Source organism: Megascapheus bottae, chromosome 28 (genome assembly GCF_031878675.1).
Source record: "Megascapheus bottae isolate mThoBot1 chromosome 28, mThoBot2.hap1, whole genome shotgun sequence".
In the NCBI taxonomy this organism is placed as follows: domain Eukaryota; kingdom Metazoa; phylum Chordata; class Mammalia; order Rodentia; family Geomyidae; genus Megascapheus; species Megascapheus bottae.
In genome coordinates, this window is record NC_143536.1 from 3062486 (window position 1) to 3088553 (window position 26068).

Genomic DNA, 26068 nt, shown 5'->3' on the forward strand with positions numbered 1-26068 from the left:
GGGCCTTTCCAAAAAGAATGCCATGCATGCCGCCCTCCCCTAAGTCAGACGTGCACTCATCCTTCTTGTTGGTTCTTGTGCTGATTCTCACTGCTACTCCTTCTCTGCTGATGACAGCGCACACATCCTCCACTGCTAACTGTTTAATCCGTGTGTGTGTGTGTGCGTGTGTGTGCGTGCGTGTGCACGCATGCAGACTTCCCCAGGAGTTGTTCCTGTGTTTTACTCATTTGTAAACGCTAGCAGGCTTGCCTAAACTTATTCTTCATCTTTTGAAAAAAAAAAAAAAAACAAATCTGTGGGGTTCCTGTCTGCCCAGGGGATTTTTATTACTTGTTTATGCAAACAGCAGGTTGCACAAGAGCCTGGCTGGCTCGTCTTTTTTTTTTTTCTACAAGCGATTTCGTCGTTTCCTGGTAACCATTCAGTCATCTCTTTCAACACCCTGAAATGACATAAAGGCGCGCTCCGAGCCACGCGTTTCCCCACACGGACGCACACACACTTTTCTGCTGCACCGGCCAGCCAGGCGCTCCGGAGCCCGGGCGCCAGCCCCGATGAGCCGGGACAACCACTCTCTGCTGATCGACGGCAAGGCCTGCTGCGTGTTCCGAGATGACTTCATCGCTCGGGTGCTGCCGCCCGTGCTGGCGCTCGAGTTCGTCTTCGGACTGCTGGGCAACGGCCTGGCCCTGTGGATCTTCTGCTTCCATCTCAAGTCCTGGAAGTCCAGCCGGATTTTCCTGTTCAACTTAGCCGTGGCCGACTTCCTCCTGATCATCTGCCTGCCGCTGCTCACCGACAACTACGTGAAGCGCTGGGACTGGAAGTTCGGCGACCTGGCCTGCCGCCTGACGCTCTTCATGCTGGCCATGAACCGCCAGGGCAGCATCATCTTCCTCACCGTGGTGGCCGTGGACCGCTACTTCCGAGTCGTCCATCCCCACCACCCCCTGAACAAGATCTCCAACCGGACGGCCGCCCTCATCTCCTGCGGCCTGTGGGCCGTCACCATCGGCCTGACGGCCCACCTGCTCTACCGGAGGATGCTGACTGACAACAGGAAGGCCAAGCTCTGCAGCAGCTTCAGCATCTGCCAGACCTTCCGCTGGCACGACGCCATGTTTCTCCTGGAGTTCTTCCTGCCGCTGGCCATCATCCTCTTCTGCTCGGCCAGGATCGTGGGCAGCCTGCGCCAGCGGCAGCTGGACAAGCACGCCAAGATCCGCCGGGCCATCCACTTCATCGCCGTGGTGGCCGTGGTGTTCGTCCTCTGCTTCCTGCCCAGCGTGGCCGTCCGGATCCGCATCTTCTGGCTGCTCTACCGCTCGGGCACTGGGGACTGCGAGCTCTACCGCTCGGTGGACCTGGCCTTCTTCATCACGCTCAGCTTCACCTACATGAACAGCATGCTGGACCCCGTCGTCTACTACTTCTCCAGCCCGTCCTTCCCCAACTTCTTCTCGGTGCTGCTCGGCCGCTGCTTGCACCGGCCGGCCAGCGAGGTGGACAACAACCGCAGCACCAGCGTGGAGCTGACCGGGGAGCCCAGCGCCGCCAGGGGCGCCCCCGAGGCGCTCATGGCCAGCCCTGGTGACACCTGGGGCCCTTCCCGGTGAAAAGGGCAGAAGGGCAGCTTGTCACCGAGCGCTGAGAGCCGTGGGGACCGCCATCTGGCCACGGCGCAGCGGGACAGAGCCTGGGGCAGGGGCCTGCGGTCTCCTGCAGCTTCCACGCTCAGACAACCACGGCTGAGAGGAGCTGCTGTGGCCAGCGGGCGTTTTCCACGCCAGGTGTGACCGCAGGCTTTCCTTCTTGTCTTTCTTTTGGAGGAAACAGACCACAAAGTTGCCAGGCATTTGAAACTTTTGCTTCCTCCTGCCCCCTGCCCCCTCCCCAGCAAGCACCGGGTGGTCGGGAGTAAAGATGGCCCCCACTGTCGTCGTCATCTGGGTCGGGGTCACATAGGCTGCCCATTCCTTCCTGTGACTCGTGGGCCTCTTTTCTTCTCCTGCCTCAGCCACAGGCTGCAGTTCAGCCTGTGTGTGGGGCCCCGTGGTGGACTCTTAGAGCCAGGCGTCTGGAAAGTGTGGCATCATCCCACCTACCATCATTCCACAGGACCGGCTCACCCTTCCAGCCCTGCGGAGGCAGACAGGTAGCAGGTGAAGCAACCCCTAAGCTTAGGTTTGGGTTTGAGCTTCCAGTCGTGTCAAGACTGGAGGATCCCCAGAAGGGACAGTGCCATGACCCAAAGGTCAATGGCCCCGGGTCTCCCCCCCCCCCCCGCCCCCGTCACTAAGCTATGGCTCCCTTGTTAACACCCATTTGTGGTTGAGTCTTTGCAAAGCTTCAGGGAAGAGAATTGCTTCCTACCTCTGCTTTTATCCTGAGAAGGGAACATGTGTCCAGGGGTGAGGAGGTTGGAGGGGAGGAGGCAAAGTCCTCCTTCATTTCCTTGCATCACTGTACTTGTAAGAAATCTACCATTTCAATAAATGTTCATCAGGACACGGTCTAGTGTTTCATGTCTGGGTTATGGTTCACAAAAATGGACTTCTTACTTAAGACGAGAGCTTTATGAGTTGTTAACTATGTCCTGGTAGGAAAAAAAATACAATATGGAAGAGCATGGGCACTGAGTTCTATTCTGAGGCAGTTAAGTAAAAAAAAAAATAAGTATAGGACAGCTGGGAAGAAATAATTTTTTTAAGTTTAATTTGTAAGGTGGCAGAGATAAGACAATCAGAGCTCTTGACTTTTTTTTTCTCCTCGTGTGGTGAGCCGTGATATTAATATTTGTAGATGTAAAAAAGGGAATTAGCCCAGAGCTTCCTGTGGAAAGGTCTCAGTTCTCGATGTGGAAATGGGAAGGGGATGTTTTGGTTTGGGCTGGGCCGTCCAAGTTTCTGTTGTGCTTTCGTTTCTATTTTCTGTCACTCCTCCATCCCCAGAGCAAGACCAGACATGTTCCAACCTTCTCACTTGGGTACAGATAAGGACTCCAGATACTCGGGGCCAGTGGTAATAGCAAGGTCGGTAGTCCTGAGTTTCTTGAGTGTGTGCCTGTGGGTGGGGTAGAAAGTGGCAAGCAGGGCTGGGTGACAGCAGAAGACTGCAGGGGAGGAAGCAAGGAAGCAGGCCGGAGGAAGCGGGGATTTCCCCAGCCTGGTAGCGTGAGTCAGGCAGGAGCCAGTGGTGTTAGAAACTCCACAATCACACGAGTTCATTTACTTGGCCATTTCACATCCCCTACCCACTCCCCCCCCCTTTTTTTAGTATTCAATCTGTGTCAGGCGTTGTCTTGAGTGGAGATAAAGGCAAACTAGGTAAGCCAACTGGTTTTCACATTGAACTCACATCCAAGAGATGTTAAGCTGAGCCACACATGACAAAACAAACAGCAATGAAAATACCAGGGGAAAAGCCTAAGCACAGACACCCTAGGGTGAGAAATAAGTAGACTTGAGTGTGAATGTGTCAGTATCCTGGGGCTGTTTTGGCCTAACTATCACAAAAGGGAGGCTTAAGATAATAGCGATTTATCTATCCTCCTCCAGGTTTTAGAGACAAGAAGTCCAAGTTCAAGGTCGGGTTCCTGCTCGAGTTCCCACTGTGTGTCTCCCGCCAGCCTCTGTGCTGGCCAGCCATCCTCGGCTCACAGACACATCAGCCTCCCGTAGCCTAGTTTTGGTGATGTCTCTGTCTTCTCTTCCTTTGTCTCTAATAAAGACATTTGTCTGGGCTGAAGGGGTGGTCAAGTGATGGGCAGAGCCAGGCCCTGAGGTGAAAGCCCAGCATGGACCATCGTCTTTGGTGGCTGGTTTCTTCCTCTCTGTGGTGCTGACCATCCAAATCTGGGCCTGAAGCACGGTAGCCGGCACTCTGTTGCTAAGCCCCAGCTCTCTTTTCTTTTGTGCCAACACTGAGGCTTGAATTCAGGGCCTGCGAGCTGTCCATGAGCTTTTTCCCCACAAGGCTAGCGCTCTGATCACTTCAGGCTTTTTGGAGATTCAAGTCTCACCAACTTTCCTGCCCAGGCTGATTTTGAACTGGGATCCTGAGCTCTCAGGCTTCTGGGGAGCTAAGATTACAAGGTGTGATTCATGGTGGCCTGGCTAGTTTTCACATGCATATTGGGGTCCACAGGGGCATGTCCCCACCATCGGGGCCGTGTCCCCACCATCGGGGGCATGTCCCCACACAGGGGGCGAGCGTGGGGCTGTGGGTGGGGTCTGGGGGCCCCCGGATGAGAGGCAGCAGCAGCAGTGGGGAGACCAGGGAAGGTAGAATCGGCTCGTGGTAGTCCAGGTGTTGTCGGGATGGTGGAAGGGACAGGCAGCCTTGATCTTGGCACCCGGATCAGGCATCCGTTTAAACTGTGCAGGGGCCTGCTCTCCTGCCAGCGGCTCCTCAGACAAATGGACAGGGTGAGTGGGAGAGGGCAGCCATCACCAACCTTAGGAAGCCGTCAAGTTCCCCCTGACCTAACTCATTCTTCTGTGGACCTCCAGATGTGTGTTCCAGAATGTTTCGAAAGCCTGCCTAGAGAAGGAGGGTTGTTGCTATGTGACATGTCGCTTCCCCTTTGGTGGCTTAGAGGAGGCAGTACTGGGAGGTCAGTTCAGGGCCCTGTGGTCGTTTGATGACGAGTGGCAGGATTTCTATGACCAGCACTGCAGCCTCTTTGGACTCCATTGTCGCCCGGGCCTCAGTCTGCTCACCTGTCACCTCTCGGTGAAGAAGGGGTTTGCACAGGGCGTGGAGACACCAGGGCCTGACCTGTCCCCGCATCCCATCGGAGGCCAGGCATTCTGTTCTGGGCTCTTAAGAAATAGGAACACAGGCAATGGGTGGACGGTTCGAGAAGGGTTTGGGTAGCGCTACGTGAACAAATGACATGGCCACCTTGGAGAGAAGACCCTGAATGAGTTCATGTGATCGCCATCAAGGATCATGTCTGAGATAGGCCGGGTGGCCGGCAGCCCTGTCCACTGTGCGGTGGACATGAGAATCCTTTCGGTAAAGTGGGAGATGGGAATCGAGGCGTGGAGTGCTGGAATAAGTTGTCCAAATAAGAGAAGAAAGGTCATGAGTTCAAGCCACAGCCCCAGCCCCAAATTAAAATTAGAGATCAGGCTCAGACACACTAGAGGAAGCCCTGCAGAGGCCGAGGAGGAAGAAAGCCATGCAGAGGCCAGGGAAAGAGCCACAGAGACCTTGACTTTGAACTTGAGGCTACTAATGTCTGTGTGGAAGCCGGGAGGCTGTGGTGTTAGGCCTTGTCTGCTCCCCCCCATGCCTCCAGCAGCTGATGGATTCAAAACCCAGCCGGAACACCTGAACACCATGTGTGTTTGTATAAAGCCACTTACCTTCTGTCAATCTGAAGAGAATTCCACGTAAGGCCTGCTGTGCTTCACAGCAGAGCAATTTGACTTCATAAAAGTTGACTTTTCATAGGTAAACATACCCCCACCGCTCCCTCCAGCTCCCCATCCACCTTTTGTTTAAGGAGGAAAACCAATTGTAGAATTCATTAGAATGCAGTCTACAACAGCTGAGAGGAAAACAGGACATCATTCACTGACATGTCACTCATTCCTTTTAAAGGTATAATTATGACCAACATAGAAAATGAGCTTCTACAATATTCTTATTTACTGTTATGCCTGACAAAGATTTTTTTTGTGTCAGTAATGGGGTTTGAACTCAGGGTCTTGGGCATTGTCCCTAGGCTTTTTTACTCAAGGCTAATGCTCTACTTTTGGCTTTTTTCTTTTTTTGCCAGTCCTTGAGCTCAGGGCCTGAGCCCTGTCCTTGGACTTTCTCAAGGCTACAGCTCTACCACTTGAGCCTCAGCACCACTTCTGGCATTTTTTCTATGTATGTGGTACTGAAGAATCGAACCTGGGTCTTCCTGCATGCCAGGCAAGCACTCTACCACTAGGCCACACTCCTGGCCTCTACTTCCGGCTTTTTAGTGGTTAATTGGAGGTAAGAATCTCACCAACTTCCCTGCCCAGACTGGCTTCGAACATAATCCTCAGATCTTAACCTCCTGAGTAAGCGAAGATTACAGATGTGAGCCACCAGCTAGCAAGTGGGTATTCCGTGAAAAAAAGTAAGTGATGTAAGTGTCTCAGAAGGACGATGGCAATGGTACAACGGGAGGAGGGAAGTGAAAGTTAGAAGTTCTCATCTTTCTTGGGGTCAGGGTGGAAGGAAAGTTACATAACACGCAATGTATACTTGTGCCTCGGCTGGGTTCTGGACAGAGTTGCTCATACCCCTGAACTTCTAGAGTGGTGGGTGAAAGGAATGTCTGTTTATTTTTAAGACAGGATGTTACTATGGAGCCCGGGTGGGCCTCGGACTTACAATCCTCCTTCCCCAGCCTCCTCAGGTACTGAGACGTTAAGTGTGAGCCACCGGGGCCAACCATGGCCTGTGACAAGTTGGCTCTTAGCGTCCCTGTTCCAGATGTGAGAGCAACTTTGAAGGTGTGCAGCCCCTCTGGAGTGTTTATAATGGTGCCCCTAGATGGCGAGGCTTTGGAAGGGCTGCCCAGCTGGGGGGCACACTGAAGTGCAGGGGTGGGGGGATGCAGCCCTGCGCCCTCTCATCAGATACCTGGTCCTGAGCCTCCTTCCTCCACTTGCCAGTTCCTCCTTTACTTCCTTTGCTTTACAAAACAAAAACCAAAAACAGAAACAAGCCAGGCATGGTGGCTCACGCCTGTAATCCCAGCTACTCAGGAGGCTGAGGTCTGAGGATCGAGGTTCAAAGCCAGCCGGGGCACAAAAGACCGGGAGACTCTTATCTGCAATGAATCACTAGAAAATGAGAAGTGGGGCTGTGGTTCCAGGGGTAGGGTGGTAGCCTTGAGCTGAAGAGCTCAGGGACAACACCAGGCCCAGAGTTCAAGCCCCACGGCAGAGGATCTGGTAATCCAGAAGTGGCATTGCAGCTCTAGTGGTAGGGCGATAGCTTTGAGCTAAAGAGCTCAAAGACAGCGCCCAGGCCCAGAGTTCAAGCTCCATGGCAGAGGATCTGGTAACAAAGAATACCATAAATAAAGCTGATTCAAATAGTGAGGCTGGAAAAATATTTGCAATACAAATAATGGTAATCAAGCTCCTTTGAGGGTGCAAAGCTCCTCCATTTCTGCCTTCCACCTTGATGATCCCTTAAGTCAAAACAGCTGGGACTTCAACGGTGCTTTACAGACAAGGAAGTTGTTGAGAGTGGAGCAGAGACTCTGCCCCAGAGCCGGGCTCCTAATTTCTCTTGGCTGAAAGCCTGAAGCCACATGGCCACTACATAAAGACACTGTAGAAACTGAGCTGAATAGCCACCCATCCAGTAATGGACCCTGCCTTAAACAGACTATTGACACAGGAGCAAAACCAAATGGAGAATCTTGTAGCAAGAGAAGTCAAATTCAATAGCAATAAGAAAAACACAAATGGAAGCGGCACCATCTGGCTTTTCTCTTCATCACACTGACCCCGACCCAAACCCAGGAATGATGTCAATTGCTGGCAGGAATATGGAGAAAAGGGAATTGTTTCATGGGTGACCCTCTGCAGCCATTTGGGAAAGCAATCTGGCAACATCTGTCCGAGTTGAAACTGAAAATACTCTTTGACCTGCTAACGTCTCCCTCCTGGGGATCTGTCCCAAAGAGAGAAAAACACCAATATTTAAGAATAAGCATGTTTCTTGGAGTATCGTGTGTGTGTGTGTGTGTGTGTGTGTGTGTGTGTGTGTGTGTGTGTGGCTGTATACTGTAGAAACACGATCAGAGTACATGGCTATTGAAAGGAAATGATTGAATAAATCCTCCTGTGTGGAATATTGAATAGCCATGAAAAGGAGTTAGCACCTCTGACTTGCAATGATTGCGGAGCGTTGTGATGCAGAAGACATGAGGCAGATGATGTGAAAAGCGGAGCTGTGGCTCAAGTGGTAGAGCGCTAGCCTGGAGCAGATAAAGCTCAGGTGAATTTGAGTAAAGTACATTATACGCATGTGTAGAAAAAAACCACTCCATTACTCTACACTAATTTAAAAAAGAGTGCGTGAAGGAGATGTTGTAAGTCATTACGACTTACAACAACGTGGTCACAAGCAGCAGTGGCTGGCTGGACCTGTTCCCGCCACACAGGCACGCAGAGCAGTAGGAGGGAAAGCTGATCAGCTGGCTTTGTCCTCCGTTCTGTGAGGTCCAGATAGTTCTGAAGATCACATGGGGCTGCGGGACTATACGAGCTCAGCTCATCCGTTAAAATTCCAAGTAGGAAAAGCTCACACAGGCATGTGGACAATATCCACGTCATCTCCAACTCTTCTCATGGCTTAGCCAACATGTTTGCAAAGAGATCTATGCTTCCCTTTGTTTTGAACTCAGGACTTGGGCCCTGTCCCTGAGCTGCTTTTGCTCAAGGCTAGCACTCTTCCACTTGAGCCACAGCGCCACTTCTGAGCTTTTGGCTGTTAATTGATGAGAAGAGTCTCAGACCTCAGCCTCCAGAGTAGCTAGGATTACAGGCGGGATCCACTGGCTTGCAGTGGTTTTTGAACGACCTTCATGGCAAGAGCCCCGGTTGCTCAGTGGCTCCTCGTTCCCCTCCCTGAGAACGTGGCTGAACCAGTCTGGGCCCCACCCTGCGCATCCCTCAGCAGCCCCGGGTTCTCAGCAGGGAGGAGGGGCCCAGTGTGTCTCCCCACCCTCACCACCCTCACCAGCGTCTGCACTTGGTCATCTTGGGGGCCACAAACTTGTGAATGACACTAACAGCCACTGACCTGTTCACTTTATTTTTTATCTATCTATTTTTGCCAGTCCTGGGGCTTGAGCTCAGGGCCTGAGCACTGTCCTTGGACTTTCTCAAGGCTAGAGCTCTACCACTTGAGCCTCCACACCACTTCTGGCTTTTTCTATGTATGTGGTACCGAGGAATTGAACTGGGTCTTCATGCATGCTAGGCAAGCACTTTAACCACTAGGCCAAACTCCCGGCCCTGACCAGGTTACTCTAAAATAGAAGATTTAGCCAGATGCCATGGCTCACACCTGTAATCCTAGCTACTCAGGCGGCTGAGATCTGAGGATCATGGCTGGAAGCCAGCCCGGGAAGAAGTCCCCATGAGACTCTCATCTCCAAGGAACCACGCAGAAACTGGGAGTGGTGCTGAGACTCAAGGACTCAACGTGGTGAGCACTGGCTTTGAGCACAAAGAGGCCCCGGGACAGCACCCAGGCCTTGATTTCAAGCCCCAGAAATGACATAAATAAATGGCATATATATTATTTGAAGTTCATATTCATTAAAAAATGCATGGACATTCTTGCACAGATATAATGTCTGGTGCAGCTGAGCCTTTGTGTGTCATAAGGTGGTGAGCTCAGAGCCATCCTGCACCCTGAAGGACAGCCAGGGAATAAGACCAGGGTCCTGGCTGTCCCTGGCCTGTCTGGAGAGCTATCCCTGTGGACACTGGTTATGCAAAGCATACATGTGTAAAGCCCTGTGGTCATCGTTTAGTTTCTACTGCAGGAACACACAGCAGCCTTTATGAGACAGACTTCAAGGCAAGGTACCAGAGGTTTTTTTTTGTTTTTGTCAATTGTAGGGTTTGAACTCAGGGTCTGGGTGCTGTCCCTGAGCATTTCAAGGCAAGTAACTAATGATAAAGAATTCTCAGGAAGTGGCATTATGGCTCAAGTGGTAGAGCATTAGCCTTGAGCTGAATTGCTCAGAGACAGCACCCAGGTCCAGAGTTCAAGCCCCATCACACACACACACACACACACACACACACAGAATTCTCAGCAGCAAGCGAGGCCCTCGGGGCTCATGTTTCTAATCCTAGCTACTTGGGAGCTGAGAAGGGAAGACCAAAATTTGAGGCCAGCAGGCAGGGAAGTTTGTGAGGCTCCCATCAAGCCATAGCCAGGTGCAGAGGTATAATGGCTTGTCATTTTTTTTTAAATTAATTTTTTTTTTGCCAGTCCTGGGCTTGAGCTCAGGGCCTGAGCACTGTCCTTGGACTTTCTCAAGGCTAGAGCTCTACCACTTGAGCCTCAGCACCATTTCCGGCTTTTTTCTATGTATGTGGTACCAAGGCATCGAACCCAGGGCTTCATGCATGCTAGGCAAGCACTCTACCACTAGGCCAAACTCCCGGCCCCAAGCGCTTGGCATTCTAAGGAATAAAGTTCTAGTCTAGCCTAATCAGAAAAATCCCTAAGACCACAACTTAATATAGGAAAACTGGGCAGGGTGTTATATATCTTTAACCCCAGCATATTTAAGAGCCTGAAATGGTTGGACTGTGTGCCAGATGAGTGACTGGGCAGGAGCTGAAACTATCTGAAAAATAACTGGTGAAAAACAGTGCTGCAGGCGTGGCTCTGCAGTGATCACCTGCCTAGCGAGTGCCCGACCCAGAATTCAAGCCCCAGAACTGGTTTAAAAAAAAAAAAAATCTCAGCAGCATCAAATTCTCAGGGAAGGACTATGTGAGATTTCCCAGGGTAACCCACATCCCACGCAGGCTCCTCTCTAACCAGCCTGGCTCAGTGTTTCGGAAAACAGGACAAACCAGCTCTTGGTGCAATGTTCAATAATTACAGTGCTGTTGCAGCAGGGGAGGCGAGGCAGGGGCTCAGGCTGCATGCTGGGGCAGTTTCTCTCAACATTGCAGTGATCGTAGGACTCTGTGACTCCAGGCTCACACTCTGCATAACTTGAGCTTTCCATGTGACCTTCCTTTTTCAAGGTCAGGTTGATTTCCATACCAAGGTTTCTACTCACTCAGCTTTTTTTTTTTTTTGCTTATGGCTGGTGCTTTACTACTTGAGCCATTCTTCCAGCCTAGTTTTTTCACTGTTGTTGGTTTTTTTTTTCCTAGTCTTGGGACTTGAATTCTGGGGCCTGGTTACTGTCCCTGGGGTCCTTTTGCTGAGAGCTAGCACTTTCCTTTGTCCACAGTGCCACTCTTTCTGAGTAGTTTATTGGGGATAAGAGTCTCCTGGCCTTGGGCCAGGAGTTTGGCCTAGTGGTTAAAGTGCTTGCCTAGCATGCATGAAGACCCAGGTTCGATTCCTCGGTACCACATACATAGCAAAAAACCAGAAGTGGTGCTGAGGCTCAAGTGGTAGAGCTCTAGCCTTGAGAAAGTCCAAGGACAGTGCTCAGGCCCTGAGCTCAAGCCCAGGACTGGCAAAAAAAAAAAAAAAAAAAGAGTCTCCTGGCCTTTCCTGTCCTGGGCTGGCTTCCAACTGTGATCCTCAGATCTCAGCCCCCTGAGTGAAGATTTCAGGTGTGAGCCACTGGTATCCAGACTGATTATTATTATTATTATTATTTTAATAGAATCTAGAGAACTTTTCTGGTTGGGTTGACTTCACTGTCAGCCTCCCAGCTCCTCAGCTAGGATCACAGATGTCACAGGCGTTAGTCACCAGGAGTTGGTTTGACTTCTTTCTTGTGTTTTGTTTCTTTTTAACACACTTACTGGCTGTTTTGGGAACAGCTCACATTCCAGATGATGATTTAAGAGTCATTCATAAAAGAATCACTCTGTCCTTCCTTTCCTCCCTCCCTCTCTTTTTTTTTTTTTTCCAGTTATGGGGCTTGAACTCAGGGCCTGGGCACTGTCCTTGGACACTTTTTCCTCAAGGCTAGTGCCCTGCCACTTGAGTCACAACTGGCTTGTTCTGAGTATGTGGTAGTGAGGAATCGAACCCAGGGCTTTGTGCATGCGAGGGGAGCACTCTACCACTAGGCTATGTTCCTAGCCCTTCTTTTTCTCTTTCTCCCCTTTGAATTATCTTTGGCAGGGATTAAGGAAGGCTAATGGAACCCAGGGCCTTGTGTATACATGCTAGACAAATGCTTTAGTGCCATACCCCAGCCTTCAGATTGACTTTTCTGCATCATTAGTCTGACTAGGAGACAGCAGAGTAAACTAACAGTTCCTTCTCTACAGGCTTTCTCTCACACTTGAGAGGCTCTGGAACTTTCCAGCAGGGCTCTGTAGAAGACTCCTGCTACTGCACATTGAAAGACTTCAGAGAATCTGAGTAGGCTTGATGGAGACTGTCCCACGACAAGGTGAATACTTGCAAGCCTTGCTGCGTTTGCTCTTACACTTAATTCTTGGCTCTTGGACCAAAGTCATTGTGTAATGGGCAAACTACAAAACAAAGGGCTGAAGTCATCTGCAGGGAAAAAACCTGTTTCACAGCTGAGGGGTTGAGAGACTAGGTCCTGGGCTTTGCGGAGGGATGGAGGGAGGCGGCACACAGCCTGTGCAGACCCCAGGCAAGCAGCCAGGAAGGAAGAGCATGCACATCTATCACAAGAAGACTTTCCAGTAGGGAGGGAAACTGCTTTAGTCTCGGGCTTCCATCTTGCATTTGTTTCCTCCTCCAAAACTCAGCTAGAGATTTATGAATTTAATGAATTGTGGTCAATGCAGGGGTGATGTTTATTAATGACTCTTAAATCGTCCTGGAATGTGAGCTGTTTCCAACACAACCAGGGGTTGTGCTATAAGAACAAAACACAAAATCCTGGTGACTAGAGAGGACTGCCAGGGTGAGGAGAGTACGTTCAACCCAACACCTGCCAGGCCCTGTGAAGGCCTGGGAACCAGGCACAAGTGTGTGTGTGTGTGTGTGTGTGTGTGTGCGCGCGTGTGTGTGTGTGTGTGTGTGTGTGTGTGTGTGTGTGTATTTCTGAGAGTTGAACTCAGGGTCTCTTCCTTTCTAGGCAGGTGCTCTACTAAGTAGACCAAGTTACCCCTCTGGGGCTCAGGGGCTGGAATGCGGGGAGGGGCAGGGGAGTGCGGGGCCATCTGAATGGAGAGCAGAAAGCCCATGAGGCATTTTTCTTAGAAGCAGTGCAGAAAGGGTAGGTGGCAGGAAGTCATGATTTCTGCACAACCAGAAAGGAACTGCCTGCATGGTCAGAAATTGAAGTCAGCCCCCCTGACCTCATGGACATTTGATGAATGTCCATCCTGTGTGTCCCCAGCTGGTCTAAAACCCAGGGCCTCCCTTTCCTTGGGACCCCAACTTCTTTCTGGCACGAGCTTGGTTTTGGTCACCAGTAATAAATTCCTTTATCCTCTTTAAAAATGGTCTTGGTTTCTGCTGGTTTGCATGGCCATAACACTACCAACTGAATGTGTGCGATCACTCTGCCACGAGGCCAAACTCCCGGCCCCCACTTCTGCTTTCGTGGTATGAAATACAGTAGGAGTTATGAGTAATGTATCCTTTCTAGACTTCAAAGAAATGAATAAAGCTATATAAAGAACATAAGAAAAAAACCTGGTTGACAATAATCTTGGTTTCAAAGCAATATTATTTCCTTCCTATTCATTTCATAATCTCTGACTACAAACAATGGCCTCACCCTTCACATACATGTATGTGCCAGTACTGGGATTTGAACTCAAGGTCTGCGTGCTGTCCCTTGGCTTTTTAACTAAAGGCTGATGCTCTACCACTTGAGCCATCGCTCCACTTCTAGCGTTGTAGTGGTTAACTAGAGATAATTGGGCTGGCTTTGAACTGCAATCCTCAGATCTCAGCCTCCTGAGGAGCCAGGATGATAGGCGTGAGCTACCAGCTCTGACTTTGACCTTGCATCTTGACAGATTCCCGAGTCCTTGGAATCACTTCAGTGACAGGAGGGCCTTTTGTTGTAAACAAAGCATCTCTCGCCTGGATGGGTACTAGTCTCGTTACTCAATGATAATTTATCAAGGGCCAGCAGTGTATCCTAGTGGTAGAGTGCTTGCCTAGCATGCACAAAGACCTGGATTCGAATCCTTAGTACCATCTACATAGAAAAAGCTGGAAGTGGTGCTGTGGCTCAAGTGGTAGAGCTCTAGCCTTGAGAAAGCCCAAGAACACAGTGCTCAGACCCTGAGTTCAAGCCCCAGGACTGGCCAAATGTATATATGTATATATATATATGATCAATATATATATATATATATATATATATATATATATATATATGATCAAAAATTACGCAAGAGCTGGGTGCAGTGGCTCACGCTTGTAATCCTAGCTACTCATGAGGCTGAGATCTGAGGATCATGATTTAAAGCCAGTCCGGGCAATAAAAACTGTGACTCTTATGTCCAATTTACCACTAGAAAACCAGAAGTGGCACTGTGGCTCAAGGGTAGGGCAATAGACTTGAGCTGAAGAGCTCAGGGACAGTGTCCAGGCCCAGAGTCCAAGCCCCACGACAGACAAAAAACAAAACACAACAAAATAAAAAACAAAATATGCAAATAGGTTGGTGCCAGAGTTACTTGAGTCACTGAAGAGAGAAAGATACAGGAACACATGTCATCCTAGCTACTCAAGGCTGAGACCTACACGATTGAGGTTTAAAGCCAGCCTGGATACAGAGTGTTCTAGATTCCATCTCCAAAATTACCAGCAAAAGGCTGGGCTGAGGCTGTGACTTAAGTGTTAGAGTGCCAGTCTGGAGCAACTTGAGGCTCTGAGTTCCAGTCCTAGTACTGAGGAGCAGGTAGTAGCTAGAGAGGGGAGATGACAAATGAAGAAATTCCAGAACAGAAAACTGCACAAGTGAAGCTGTATTTTGGTTCAATGGATATTTAGAAAGCTTGAGGCCTTTGGGGCCAGGAGTTTGTCCTAGTGGCAGAGTGCTTGCCTAGACCTGGTTCAATTCCTTGGTACCACACACAGAAAAAGGCCAGAAATGGAGATGTGGCTCAAGTGGTAGAGCTCTAGCCCTGAGAAAGCCCAAGAACAGTGCTCAGGCCCCGACTTCAAGCCCAGTACTGGCAAAAAAAAAAAAAAAAAAAAAAAAAGCTTGAGGCCTTGGATTCTATCCCTAAGATTTGTGTGCGCGCGCGCGCGCGCTGCGCGCGCGCGCGCGCACACACACACACACACACACACACACAAAGGGTAGGCTCTACTGTGACTCTAAGCTTAGGAAACACCCAAATCTACATAGAAACAGGAGTTGTTTTTTTCCCCTAGCCCTGGGGCTTGAACTCAGGGCTTGAGCATTGTCTTTGGGCTTTCTCAAGGCTAGAGCTCAACCATTTGAGTCACAGCACTTCTGGCTTTTTCTATTTATGTGGGACCTGGGAATCTAACCTGGGTCTTCATGCACACTAGGCAAGCACTCTACCACTAGGCCACATTCCTGGCCAGAAACAGGAGAGTTGTGTTTCACCAGGCTAGTACCCTCACCCCTGCCCCCACTCTAGGCAGCAGAACACTGCCAATCCTCTCCAAGGAATGAAAATCAGCTGCTTCCTGCTGAGCAATGATGCCAGAAGTTCTTGAGCCTTGAAAATCAGACAGTGCCTTGACCTACTCAGTCATTGCTCATTTCCTCCTTTTTTTTCTCCCCTCTCTGTGTCACCAGGTTTTGTCCAGGTGATCATGAAACATTGGAGGATGAATCCTGCCCTTGAACTCCAGTAGCTAAAGTACTCTGATTTCATAAATACTTTCATGAGTCTGGGGCATGCCTGACACTCTCCTTAGGTTTGAGAATCCAAGGAAAGAGCAACACAGATGGTAGCGGTAGTAAACAGACAAGGGAACTTAGAACTTAGGAGGCACAAGAAGTGAAAGGTAAGGGGAGGAGACTGCCAGGGGAGGTGAGGGCCACACCCTGTACCTCTAAAGTCACACTCTGATTGGGTTGCAAATAAAAACCCAAGTTTTTTGTTTTTTTTTTTTGCTAGTCCTGGGTCTTGAACTCAGGCCTGAGCTTTATCAAGGCTAGAGCTCTACCACTTGAGCCACAGCACCATTTCTGGGGACTTTCCTTCCTTGCTTGGCTTTGAACTGTTTAAAGTTTGGCCCTTCAGAGGCCAAACCTTTCTGTAGTTCATTTTCTGATTTCTACTCTGAACAGAACTGTCAGTGCAGTTTTATTACTAAAGGGTCACCATGAAAGGTTAGGTCAATGTCAAGATAGGGTTTATTTCTAGGACTATTAAGAAGAAGGCAGGCCCCAAGTCTCTTATCTCCAGAAGTGGAGCTGTGGCTCAAGTGATAGAGTGGAAAAATTGAGTAAATGAAGCTCAGGGACAGCGCTTAGGCTCTGAGTTCAAGCCCCAGGACTAGCCAAAAAAGAGAAAAAAGGTAATTAGGAGACATATCACACAATTAAAACCAAACAAAAAACACCTGATATTGGGACTGGGAGTTTGGCCTAGTGGTAGAGTGCTTGCCTAGCACGCACGAAGACCCTGGTTCAATTCCTTGGTACCACATACATAGAAAATAAAGCCAGAAGTGGTGCTGAGGCTAAATTGGTAGAGCTCCAGCCTTGAGAAACCCAAGGACAGAGTTCAGGCCCTGGGCTCAAGCCTTGGGACTGGCAAAACAAAACAAAACACACACACACACTCAATACAATAATAATGCTCTTTGGCTGTTTGTATGTTTGAACTTAAAACTTCACTGGTTACTGTAAGCCAGCACTCTGCCCTGTCATAACTTGAGTCTGCACAAGGCAGCCAGCCTCTTGAGTTAGTCAATTGGGAGTGGGGAGAGTGGGGGTTCCTTTCCATCTGCTATGGTCTGCTGCCACCACGTGATCTTTTCTGGTGCTTGCACACTGGTTGCAAGAAAATGAGTTCCACTGGTGACGTTGCCCTTCCGTGGTTTTCCTGAGGCTCCATCACAAATGGACAGTGAGACCCCATATTCTTTTTGTCACTCAGATTAGCTATCTGTTTTTCAAGATGCGGCTGCTCAGGGCTGGGAAGGTCCAGTGAAGACTTTTCTCTTACAAGTGGGAGTGGACATTTGTGAAGGCATTTTGAAATCATGTGGTTTGGTCATTTGCAGCTAGGGCTAGAAAATGTTCCCTTTTTTGCAGTGGATGTGAAAATCTGTTCCTGGGGATGCTAAAAAAAAAAAGACCAACCAACCAAACAAACAAAAAAACAGGGCCAGGAGTTTGGCCTAGTGGTAGAGTGCTTGTCTAGCATGCACAAAGACCCGGGTTTGATTTGTTGGTACCATATATGTGGAAAAACCTGGAAGTGGTGTGGGTTGTTTGTTCTTGTTTTTTCGCCTTGGGTCTTGATCTCTGGCCATAAGCTCCTTTTGCTCAAGGATTGCACTCTACCACTTGAGCCACAGTGCCACTTCTTTTTCTGATTAATTGGTGATAAGGAGTCTCCACTGACTTCAAACTGTGATCTTTAGCTCTTAGCCTTTTGAGTAGCTAGATGTGAGCAACCAGTGCCAGCTAGAAGGCTGTGTTTTATTGCCAGTGGTTAAGAAAATGGGCTCAGGGTAATTATGCAATTTGGTCTAGCTCTTAAACCTACACAGAGGCAGATTTTAAGCAAAGCTTGCTTGGCTCAAGGCTTTTTACAAAACGAATGACATAAAATGCGACCACGGGGAATAAGAGTAGGGAAAGGATGTGAAGTAAATTGCCTGTGAAGGGGTGATGACTTTATAAAAACCATGATGAAAGTGATCCATGGAAAGAATCAAAAGGCAATTCGTGCCCAGGGGATTAGCCTTGTCCTGTGTATTTGTATTTTTTCATACATTTCTCATACAATTTTCTTGTAGCTTTATTTTAGATAGACATAGAGCTATGGTTCAAATAGTAGAGCACTAACTTTGAGCACAAAAGCTCAGAGACAGTACCCAGGCTCTACTTTAAAGTCCCAGGACTGGCCCCAAAAAAGAGAAAGGGTAGGGTGGTAGCCTTGAGCTGAAGACCTGGGTTCGATTCCTCGGTACCCCACATATACAGCCAAAAGCCGGAAGTGGTGCTGAGGCTCAAGTGGTAGAGCTCTAGCCTTGAGAAAGTCCAATGACAGTGCTCAGGCCGTGAGCCCAAGCCCAAGACCCGCAAAAATAAAAAAAAAAATAAATAAAAAAAATGCAGGGGTAGGAGCATGGCCTAGTGGTAGAGTGCTTGCCTAGCATGTAAAAAGCCCTGGGCTCAATTCCTCAGTACCACTTACACAGAAAAAAAACAATAAACTAACAAACATGTTAAGTGCCAAGGACACTGCTCAGCCCCTGAGTTCAAGACCCAGGACTGGCAAAAAAAAAAAAAAAAAAAAAGCAAATAAATTCTTGCTGTAAGCCCATAGCCAGTAAATCTTAGCTTTGTAGGAGGCTGAGATCATGTTCAAAGCTAGCCCAGGAAGGAAAGTCCCTGAGACTCTTACTCCAATAAACTACTCAGAAAAAGTTGGAAGTGGTCCTGTGGCTCAAGTGGCCGAGCACTAACACAGACAGGTTCAGGGACAGTGCCCACGCCCTGAGTTCAAGGACCAGCAAAAAAAAAAAAGTCTTAATATAGACTATGGGAACAGAATGGAGTGTAAAAATTTTTTCTCACCAATCAAGTGTATTCCTAACTATGCACTCCCCACAGTACTAAGGTTTGAACTCAGGGCCTGTGCTTGCTCTAGCACTGAATCACACCTTCTTGTGCTCATTAGGTTCTTTTCCCCATTTTATTTTTTAGGTGTGGGTCCTGCTTTCTGCTTCCTTGCGCCATGGGGGTGGACAGATGGGAACCACTGCACCTAGCCACTGGCTGGAGATTTACATGTAGGCCGGATCACCGCCTCCCACAGGCCGGGCCCGGACTGCGGCCGGGATTATAGGCCTCACCACCACGCAGGCACACAGTGGGCTCCTCTGCGACCTTCCAGGTGACTAGTCAGGTTTGGCCGGGCTGCTGCTGCCTGGCCCTGTGTGGGGGGGATCCGCACTCTGCATGGCCCTGCCCTCCTGTGCTCACTGGGGCTCCCTGAGCTCTAAGTCTGGGACATTGCAGGCAGTAAGAAAAGCCAGGAAACTGGCCGCTTGGTTCTGATGGGTCCTGAGGCGCCTCACAGGCCTTCCGTGCTCCCTACCTTTCAGTTAGCAAGAGAAATAGCATGAAGTGTGACCACACCAGCAGTCGGGAGCTCAAGTCTTGCCTCATTACTATTGTTCTTTCAGATGCAACATACAACATAAAAGGAACTTGAGGCCAACTGACTATTCTGCCTTGTGGGGATGACCGGAAGGAGGAGCCTCAAGGCCTGCCTAAATTAACCATTTAGTTCATTTATTTTTTGTTTTTAGTGCTGGTATAGGATTTGAATTCAGAGCCTCAGGCACTCGCACCCAGGAAGGGCCATGAACTTTTCCTGCCCGGCCTGTCAGGATAGTTTGTAGCTTTCTGTCTGGCCACTGACTGACACACCCTGCAACTGAAAGTATACAAATATTGACTTAGAACACGCCTAAGAAGATTGGCAAACTTACTTTTCATGAGGGGGGAAAAGGGGCTGTGCTTACATTTTGATTACTTGATGCATGGCGTAAGAAATTGTGCCTAAAAACTACACAAAGGACTGTGAATGAAAATATTCATTAATTCAGGATAAAGTTATTTGTGGGGAAGTTATACTAAAGCTGAATGGTTAGCTGGTCATGTATAATAGTTAACAAACAGTTGGGCCATATACATGCACACTCTAAAAATGAATCAAGATTTTTAAGCTTAGTTTACTGTTTAAATAAATTAATATGTTTCAGTAAGTTTTCAAACTTAATAAATGGTTTTAAACAGGAGCAGAACTCAAACTTTCTTCCTTTTGAAAGTGGTTTGATGATTCGTCAGGATCCATTAAGAAACATCTAAATGGAAAGAAATGAAAATGCGCTTTATGCATCAGTTTTCAAAACAAAATAAGGCCAGATAAACTATAGGACATCAGACTTAACTAGAGCCACAAAATCCACAAAAATTATTATTCAGTTTACACAGATAGAACAAAAGAAAAATGAAGAATTTAAAGAGCTACAAATTTGTCTCTGAATTAGTCTGCTCTTTTGAAAAGATGGTGTCATGGCTGGATCTGAAAAGTCCCCCCCCCCCCGCCCCCCGAAGCCTCCAGAGCCTTGATGGATTGGATTTCATGGTGGGAACTAGGAGGTTGGGGCCTAGCTGGGTAGCTCAGCAAGCTGGGGCACGTGTTCTGAAGGATTCATCTTGTCCCCACCCCTTCCCGGCTCTCTCTGCTCTAGAATGCCATGAGGTGAGCAGGTCCTTCCTCTACCACGTCCTTACACAAGCAATGCAACAAGCTGGATACAGGCTGGAACCTTTCAAACTATGAACAGTCAAAAATAAATCTTTCCTGCTCTGAACTTTCAAGAACTTGTATGCTATCTTAATATGTCTGATCTGGACCCAAGGACAAAAACAAATAAGCAAAATCTACCAAAACTTGCCTGGCACCAGCAGCTCACGTCTGTACTCCTAGCTACTCAAGAGGCTGAGATCTGAGGATCATGGTTCAAGCCAACCCAGGCAGAAAAGCCCACGTGACATTTATCTCCAATAAACTACTCAGAAGAGACTGGAATGGTGCGATGGCTCAAGTTATAGAGCACTAGTCTTGAGCACAAAGAAGCTCAGGGACAGTACCCAGGCCTTGAGTTCCAACCCCAGCAAACAAATCATTAAAACGTGATTTTATATTTAAGCTCAAAATAGGAGTATAAGTAACTTACATACTTTTTTTTGGTTGGTTGGTTGTGGGGCTTGAGCTTTGGGCCTGGGTATTCTCCCTGAACTACTGCCCTACCCCTTAAGCCACAGCACCACTTTTGGTCTTTGGGTGGTTAATGGAAGATGAGTCTCATGTTCTTTAGTGCCAGGCTGGCTTTGAACTGTGATCCTCAGTCACGTGAGTAGCTAGGATTACAGGCATGAGCCATCATGCCTGGCAACTTACATGCTTTTTCCCCCCCTCGTTTGGGAGTAGATGGGATTGAGCTGAGGGCCTCAGGCTTTCTAGACTGTAATCTCAGTCCTTTGTATGTATTCCAATTAAAAAATCGTGATGAAGATACATAGCAAAATGTGCTTTCAGGAAATCTACTGCTTTTTCCTGTTTCATATTTCTCTTTTCTAAGTGTGTGTGTGTGTGTGTGTGTGTGTGTGTGTGTGTGAGAGAGAGAGAGAGAGAAAGAGAGAGAGAGAGAGTGTATCTGTGTATCTCAGGTAATTAAAAAGGAAATAAGAACAATGAATACCTAGGTACGATAGTAATCAATCTTATATGTAGTGACATCACAGCCATTGCAATGCCATCCAGCAAGACATTGCTATAGTATGGGGTGAGACTGGGGGAAGAACACTACTGTGCTTGGGGCCGGGAGAGTGGCCTAGTGGTAGAGTGCTTGCCTAGCATGCACTAAGACCTGGGTAAGATTCCTAGGTCCCACATACATAGAAAAACTGGGAAGTCATGGTACGGCTCAAGTGGTGAAGTTCTAGCCTTGAGAAAGCTCAAGGACAGTGCTCGGACCCTGAGTTCACTCCCCAGGACTGGCAAAAAACAAAAAAACAGAACTCTATCATGCTGCCAGTCCCACAAAAACACAGCACATGGACTGGGAGTTTGGCCTAGTGAGAGGGTGAAGACCTGGGTTTGATTTCTCAGTACCACATACATAGAAAAGCCAGAAGTGGTGCTGTGGCTCAAGTGGCAGAGCTCTGGCCTTGTGTTCAAGCCCTAGGACTGGCAAAAAAAACAAAACAAAAACAAAAAAAAAACCCGAAACAAAAAACAGTCTCCTGGACTTTTCTGTCCAAGCTAGCTTCAAACTGAGATCCTCAGATCTCAGCCTCCTGAGTAGATAGGATTACAGGTGTGAGCCACTGGCACCCAGCATGACATGTATTTTATACGTATGGAAAAACACATGGATCCCCAGGATACCAGAAAAGGCAGAGTTAAACATTAGAGTCTATCAGCTGACATTACCTTCAGGATTTCACAGGTGGCTGAGGCTGCAGGCACAGGTTTCCCACAATGCTTTGAATATTCTATTACCAAGGCCGCAGCTTCATCTAAACTAAAGAACCAGAAAGGAAAAGTGTGGCATGAAGAAACGCTTGGGGGTGACCAATGTTTGTTCTCTTGATGATGGGGACAAGCTTCACAGGTGCATATTGAGATAAAAATGTGTCAAGCTATATACTTCAAATATAGGTAGCTTACTTATGTATCAAATAATATGCAAATGATACTTATCCAAACATGACAGCAGGCAAGGATGGCAGGATAAATAAGCAGAGGAAATGCATGGTGAGGAGAGGGGGCTGGCTGCCTCCCAGTGACCAGCACAGCACAGTACAGAAGTGCAGTCAGAAAGCACCACAGTCTCATCTCCTTGTCTGTCTGAGCATTGGCCCATTTCTTCCTTACCCTTTCTACCTTTCATTTCTGCCTCTGTCCTTCCTCCCTCTCCATGCCAACATAATACTGCTGATCCTATGACTGTAGGAACAGCCAACAAGCAAGATTAGTAAAAATGACGTGCTACAATGAAGTCCTCATGTTCTGAGCAAGCATTGAAGAAATAAATGTGTAATTTAGGGTTTGAGGCAGGACTGCCAGACACCTTATTTTATTTTATTTTCCTGCTGGTCCTAGGGGTTGAACTTAACCTAGAGGATGCCCCTGGGCTTTTCCTCTTGAGGCTAGTGTTCTACCACTTGAACCATAGCAACTTCTGGCTTTCAGTAGTTATCTCAGTTTGACTGACTTTCCTAGCAGTTCTTAGTCTCCCAATACCTAGGATTATAGGTGTGAGCTACCCATGCCTGGCTGTCAGAAGTCTATATAAAGGATTTAAGTTGCTTGTTGAATGATTCAATTCCAGGTTCACATCCAAGGGTTTGGACTGCAAGACAATAAGCAGTAATAGTATAGCTTCATAATGGAACTTTCAGTTATAATCACAGAGCTCTACCATTGTCTAAGCGCTTTTTCTAAAATAAGGACATATTTTGTGGAAACTGTACATGAGGTTGGACCATTTGTACTATCGTAACTTACCTTATGTCATTTGCCAAATAGTTGACCAGGTCAGTGATATTGTTGGTATTTATCGCATGCAACTTCAACACTGGAAAGTACTTTGTCTTTGCTAAAGTCCCAAATTCCTTCTTATTTATGATATTATTCAGAATCAGACTTCTAATCTGTCGAGTGACAAGTTAAATTAAGAATTGTTAAATTCCTGGGCTGGGAGTTGGCCTAGTGGTAGAGTGCTCGCCTAGCATGCATGAAGATCCGGATTTGGTTCTTTGGTATCACATATACAGAAAAAGCTGGAAGTGCTTCTGTGGCTCAAGTGGTAGAGCAATAGCCTTGAGGAAAGCCCAAGGACAGTACTCAGGCTCTGAGTTTGGTCCCCAGGACTGACAAAAATAAATAAATAAAAATTAAAAAATTCCAAGTTTCTTATTTTATACAAAAATTTCTCACAACCAGAAGGTGAATTATTATTCCATCAGAACTACGCTTCCTTCCTGTGGGGTGAGAAGAGAGGAGAAGGCTTTGTGCCACAGGGTAGAATATATAAAATAAACAAAGCTATTGCTAAGCACTTTGGGACTGTTACAAATACTTAATCCACTGGGTACAGCAGTGAAGAAGACAGCCTTAAAAACAATAAAACTGAGGATTTTTAAAATTTTGTCGGTCGTGGGACTTGAACTCAGGGTCAAAGCACTGTCTTTGAGCTTTTGTGCTCAAAGCTAATGAATGGTCTACCACGTTGAGCCACAACTCCACTTCCAGGTTTTAGGTGGTTAACTGGAGGCAAGAGTTTCATGCCTGACTTGCCCCAGCTGGCTTCCAACCACAGATCTCAGCTTCTTCAGTAGCTAGGATTTCAAGTGTGAGTCACCAGTGTTTGGAACTACTGAAGTTTTTTTTTTTTTTTTCTTTTTTGCCAGTCCTGGGCTTGAGCTCAGGGCCTGAGCACTGTCCTTGGACTTTCTCAAGGCTAGAGCTCTACCACTTGAGCCTCAGCACCACTTCCGGCTTTTTTCTATGTATGTAGTACCGAGGAATCAAACCCGGGTCTTCATGCATGCTAGGCAAGCACTTTAACCACTAGGCCAAACTCCCAGCCCACTACTGAAGTTTTATATCTATGTTTTATAGAGATGGTAGTTTCCATCTCTGTCTTATTTTGGCACAAGTGATTATCTTCTGGAATTGGGGTTTCTAGCAAAATGAGATGCAATTGCCTCTTACTTGGTGTGCAAATCCTGCTAACTGGCCAGTATTCATCTGCTCTTCTAACTGCTGCAAAATGATGTGAGGATTGCAGGAGTCCAGAAAGTTCTAGGGAAAAAAAAAAACAACAACAAAGCATAATTAAAAAAAGTATCATTACTAATTTGTCAAGTCTGGAAGGTTAACATTTTTTTTTTTTGCCAGTCGTGGAGCTTGAACTCAAGGCCTTAGCACTGTCCTTGGATTTTCTCAAGGCTAGAGCTCTACCATTTGAGCCACAGCACCACTTCCAGATTTTTGCTATGTATGTGGTACCAAAGAATCGAACCAGGATCTTCGTGCATGCTAGGCAAGCACTCAACCACTAGGCCAAACTCCTGGCCCAAGGAAGGTTAACATTTTAAAGTCAGAAATATTTTACAGGATTTCTAATATAGAATAAAAAGCATTTTCATCATTAAAAAATTACTGAAACAAGGTGGGGAGAAAGGTATTTTATTACTACTTATTCAAACAGCCAAAAGTGGAGTTCAAGTGGTAGAATGCTAGCCTTGAACAAAAGAAGCTCAGGGACAGCACTAAGGCCTTGAGTTCAACCTCCTGGCAGGGTCCAGCCCCCATGAAGGCATCTGCCAGTTGCTCTCCATTGATCTTTCTGTGCTACCTCCTGCTCACGCTTTACAGGGCTGGTGAGAAGAAAACAGGACCTGATGTGAGGCACAGGTCCTTCTCTTCACTTAGTGGTCCAGAGGAATGGAGTCACAGTACCTTAATTTGCTGGTGTCTTTTCTCTGAGTGGGGCATGAGCATGAGACAAGCCAGCGCAAAGGCCGGAAGCTCTAGCTGGACATACTGCCTGGCGACTCCCATCAGGTCTAGATCGCCTGAGACAGGACATCTTTGAGAGAGGAAGCTACCAGTTAATAATCTGTCACATGTTATGGCTCCACACTTTCCATAATTCAACACCCCAAGTGCTGGTAGTGACATGTGCTTTGTACCGTGTAACTGGATTCTTGGTGAAATTCCATGGGAGTAAGAAGATCTGCGCCTGGGGGAGGGCTGCTGGGTCCCACCTTGACTATGTCTGAACATTTACACATGTGTTGACTCTAAGTACTAAGGTCAATTAAGAAAATGCTTAGTAAATGTCAATTTACTAGGAAATGGGAGCTAGATAGAAAGGAGTCATCAGGAAAATTATGCGTTTGACTATAAAAACAAGTGTTATGCTTAACTTCCCAACAAAAAGGACTCAGCAGCCCCCATTGACCCTAGGACCCTCGGTAAATGAACAGACCCTATACATACCGTTTTTCCTCTACACACACATCCCTACTTATGCTAAAGCCCAACTCTGTGACACCACCATAGCCATCTGACACCTGAGAGGCTGAGTGTGGCTAACAGGCATGCAGGTGGTATACACAGCATGGTCAGGCTGCTGTTCTTGGGGGAAGGCATGAGATTGTACAACTTTTCTCACAATGGTGCTCAATTAAACACTAATTAATTGTTTAAGAAAATTTACATTAATATTTTCAGGCTGTAGTTAGACAATGGGTAGTTGAAACCACAAAAGCAAAACCACTGGAGGAAGGATAAGAAGGATGGGGAAGGGCCAAGTATGGTGGTTCACCCTGTAATCCTAGCTACTCGGGAGGCTGAGATCTGAGGATCAAGGTTCAAAGCCAGCCTGGGTACAAAAGGACCTGAGACTCTTATCTCCAATTAACCTCTAGAAAATGGAAGTGAAGTGGGGCTTGGCTCAAGGTAGGGCCTTGAGCTGAAGAGCCCAGGGACAACACCCAGGCTGAGTTCAAGTCCCATTAACCCACCAAAAAAAAAAAAAAAGATGGGGAGAGGGGGATGGGGATGGGTTATAAGGTAGGAAGGGACCACTGTGCTCAGAGATCCTGACCAGAAGTAATTTTAGAAGCAACAACTCTCATTTCATTGGC

The 26068-nt window shown here is 47.6% G+C and overlaps 2 protein-coding genes across 2 annotated transcripts in view; one reads left to right on the forward strand and one right to left on the reverse strand.

The window, feature by feature from the left end:
- The first annotated feature begins 214 nt into the window (after positions 1 to 214).
- Hcar2 (hydroxycarboxylic acid receptor 2) lies at positions 215 to 2516 on the forward strand. Its single transcript, XM_090319955.1, has one exon. The coding sequence runs from the start codon at positions 558 to 560 to the stop codon at positions 1617 to 1619; it is 1062 nt and encodes a 353-aa protein (XP_090176081.1). The 5' UTR covers positions 215 to 557; the 3' UTR covers positions 1620 to 2516.
- Positions 2517 to 19598: 17082 nt separating this feature from the next.
- Kntc1 (kinetochore associated 1) overlaps positions 19599 to 26068 on the reverse strand; it is a 72309-nt gene continuing 65839 nt past the window's right edge. Inside the window, exons 60-64 of the mRNA XM_090319956.1 lie at positions 24876 to 25005; positions 24126 to 24215; positions 22917 to 23062; positions 21840 to 21930; positions 19599 to 19701 (exon numbers count right to left, since the gene is read on the reverse strand). Coding sequence (XP_090176082.1) covers positions 19681 to 19701; positions 21840 to 21930; positions 22917 to 23062; positions 24126 to 24215; positions 24876 to 25005 — 478 coding nt within the window. The 3' untranslated portion in view covers positions 19599 to 19680. The remainder of the gene's footprint in view (positions 19702 to 21839; positions 21931 to 22916; positions 23063 to 24125; positions 24216 to 24875; positions 25006 to 26068) is intronic.

What these genes read in the sequence shown, in the direction of transcription:
- Hcar2 (XM_090319955.1), top strand. Translation starts at nt 558, where the DNA reads ATGAGCCGGGACAACCACTCTCTGCTGATCGACGGCAAGGCCTGCTGC.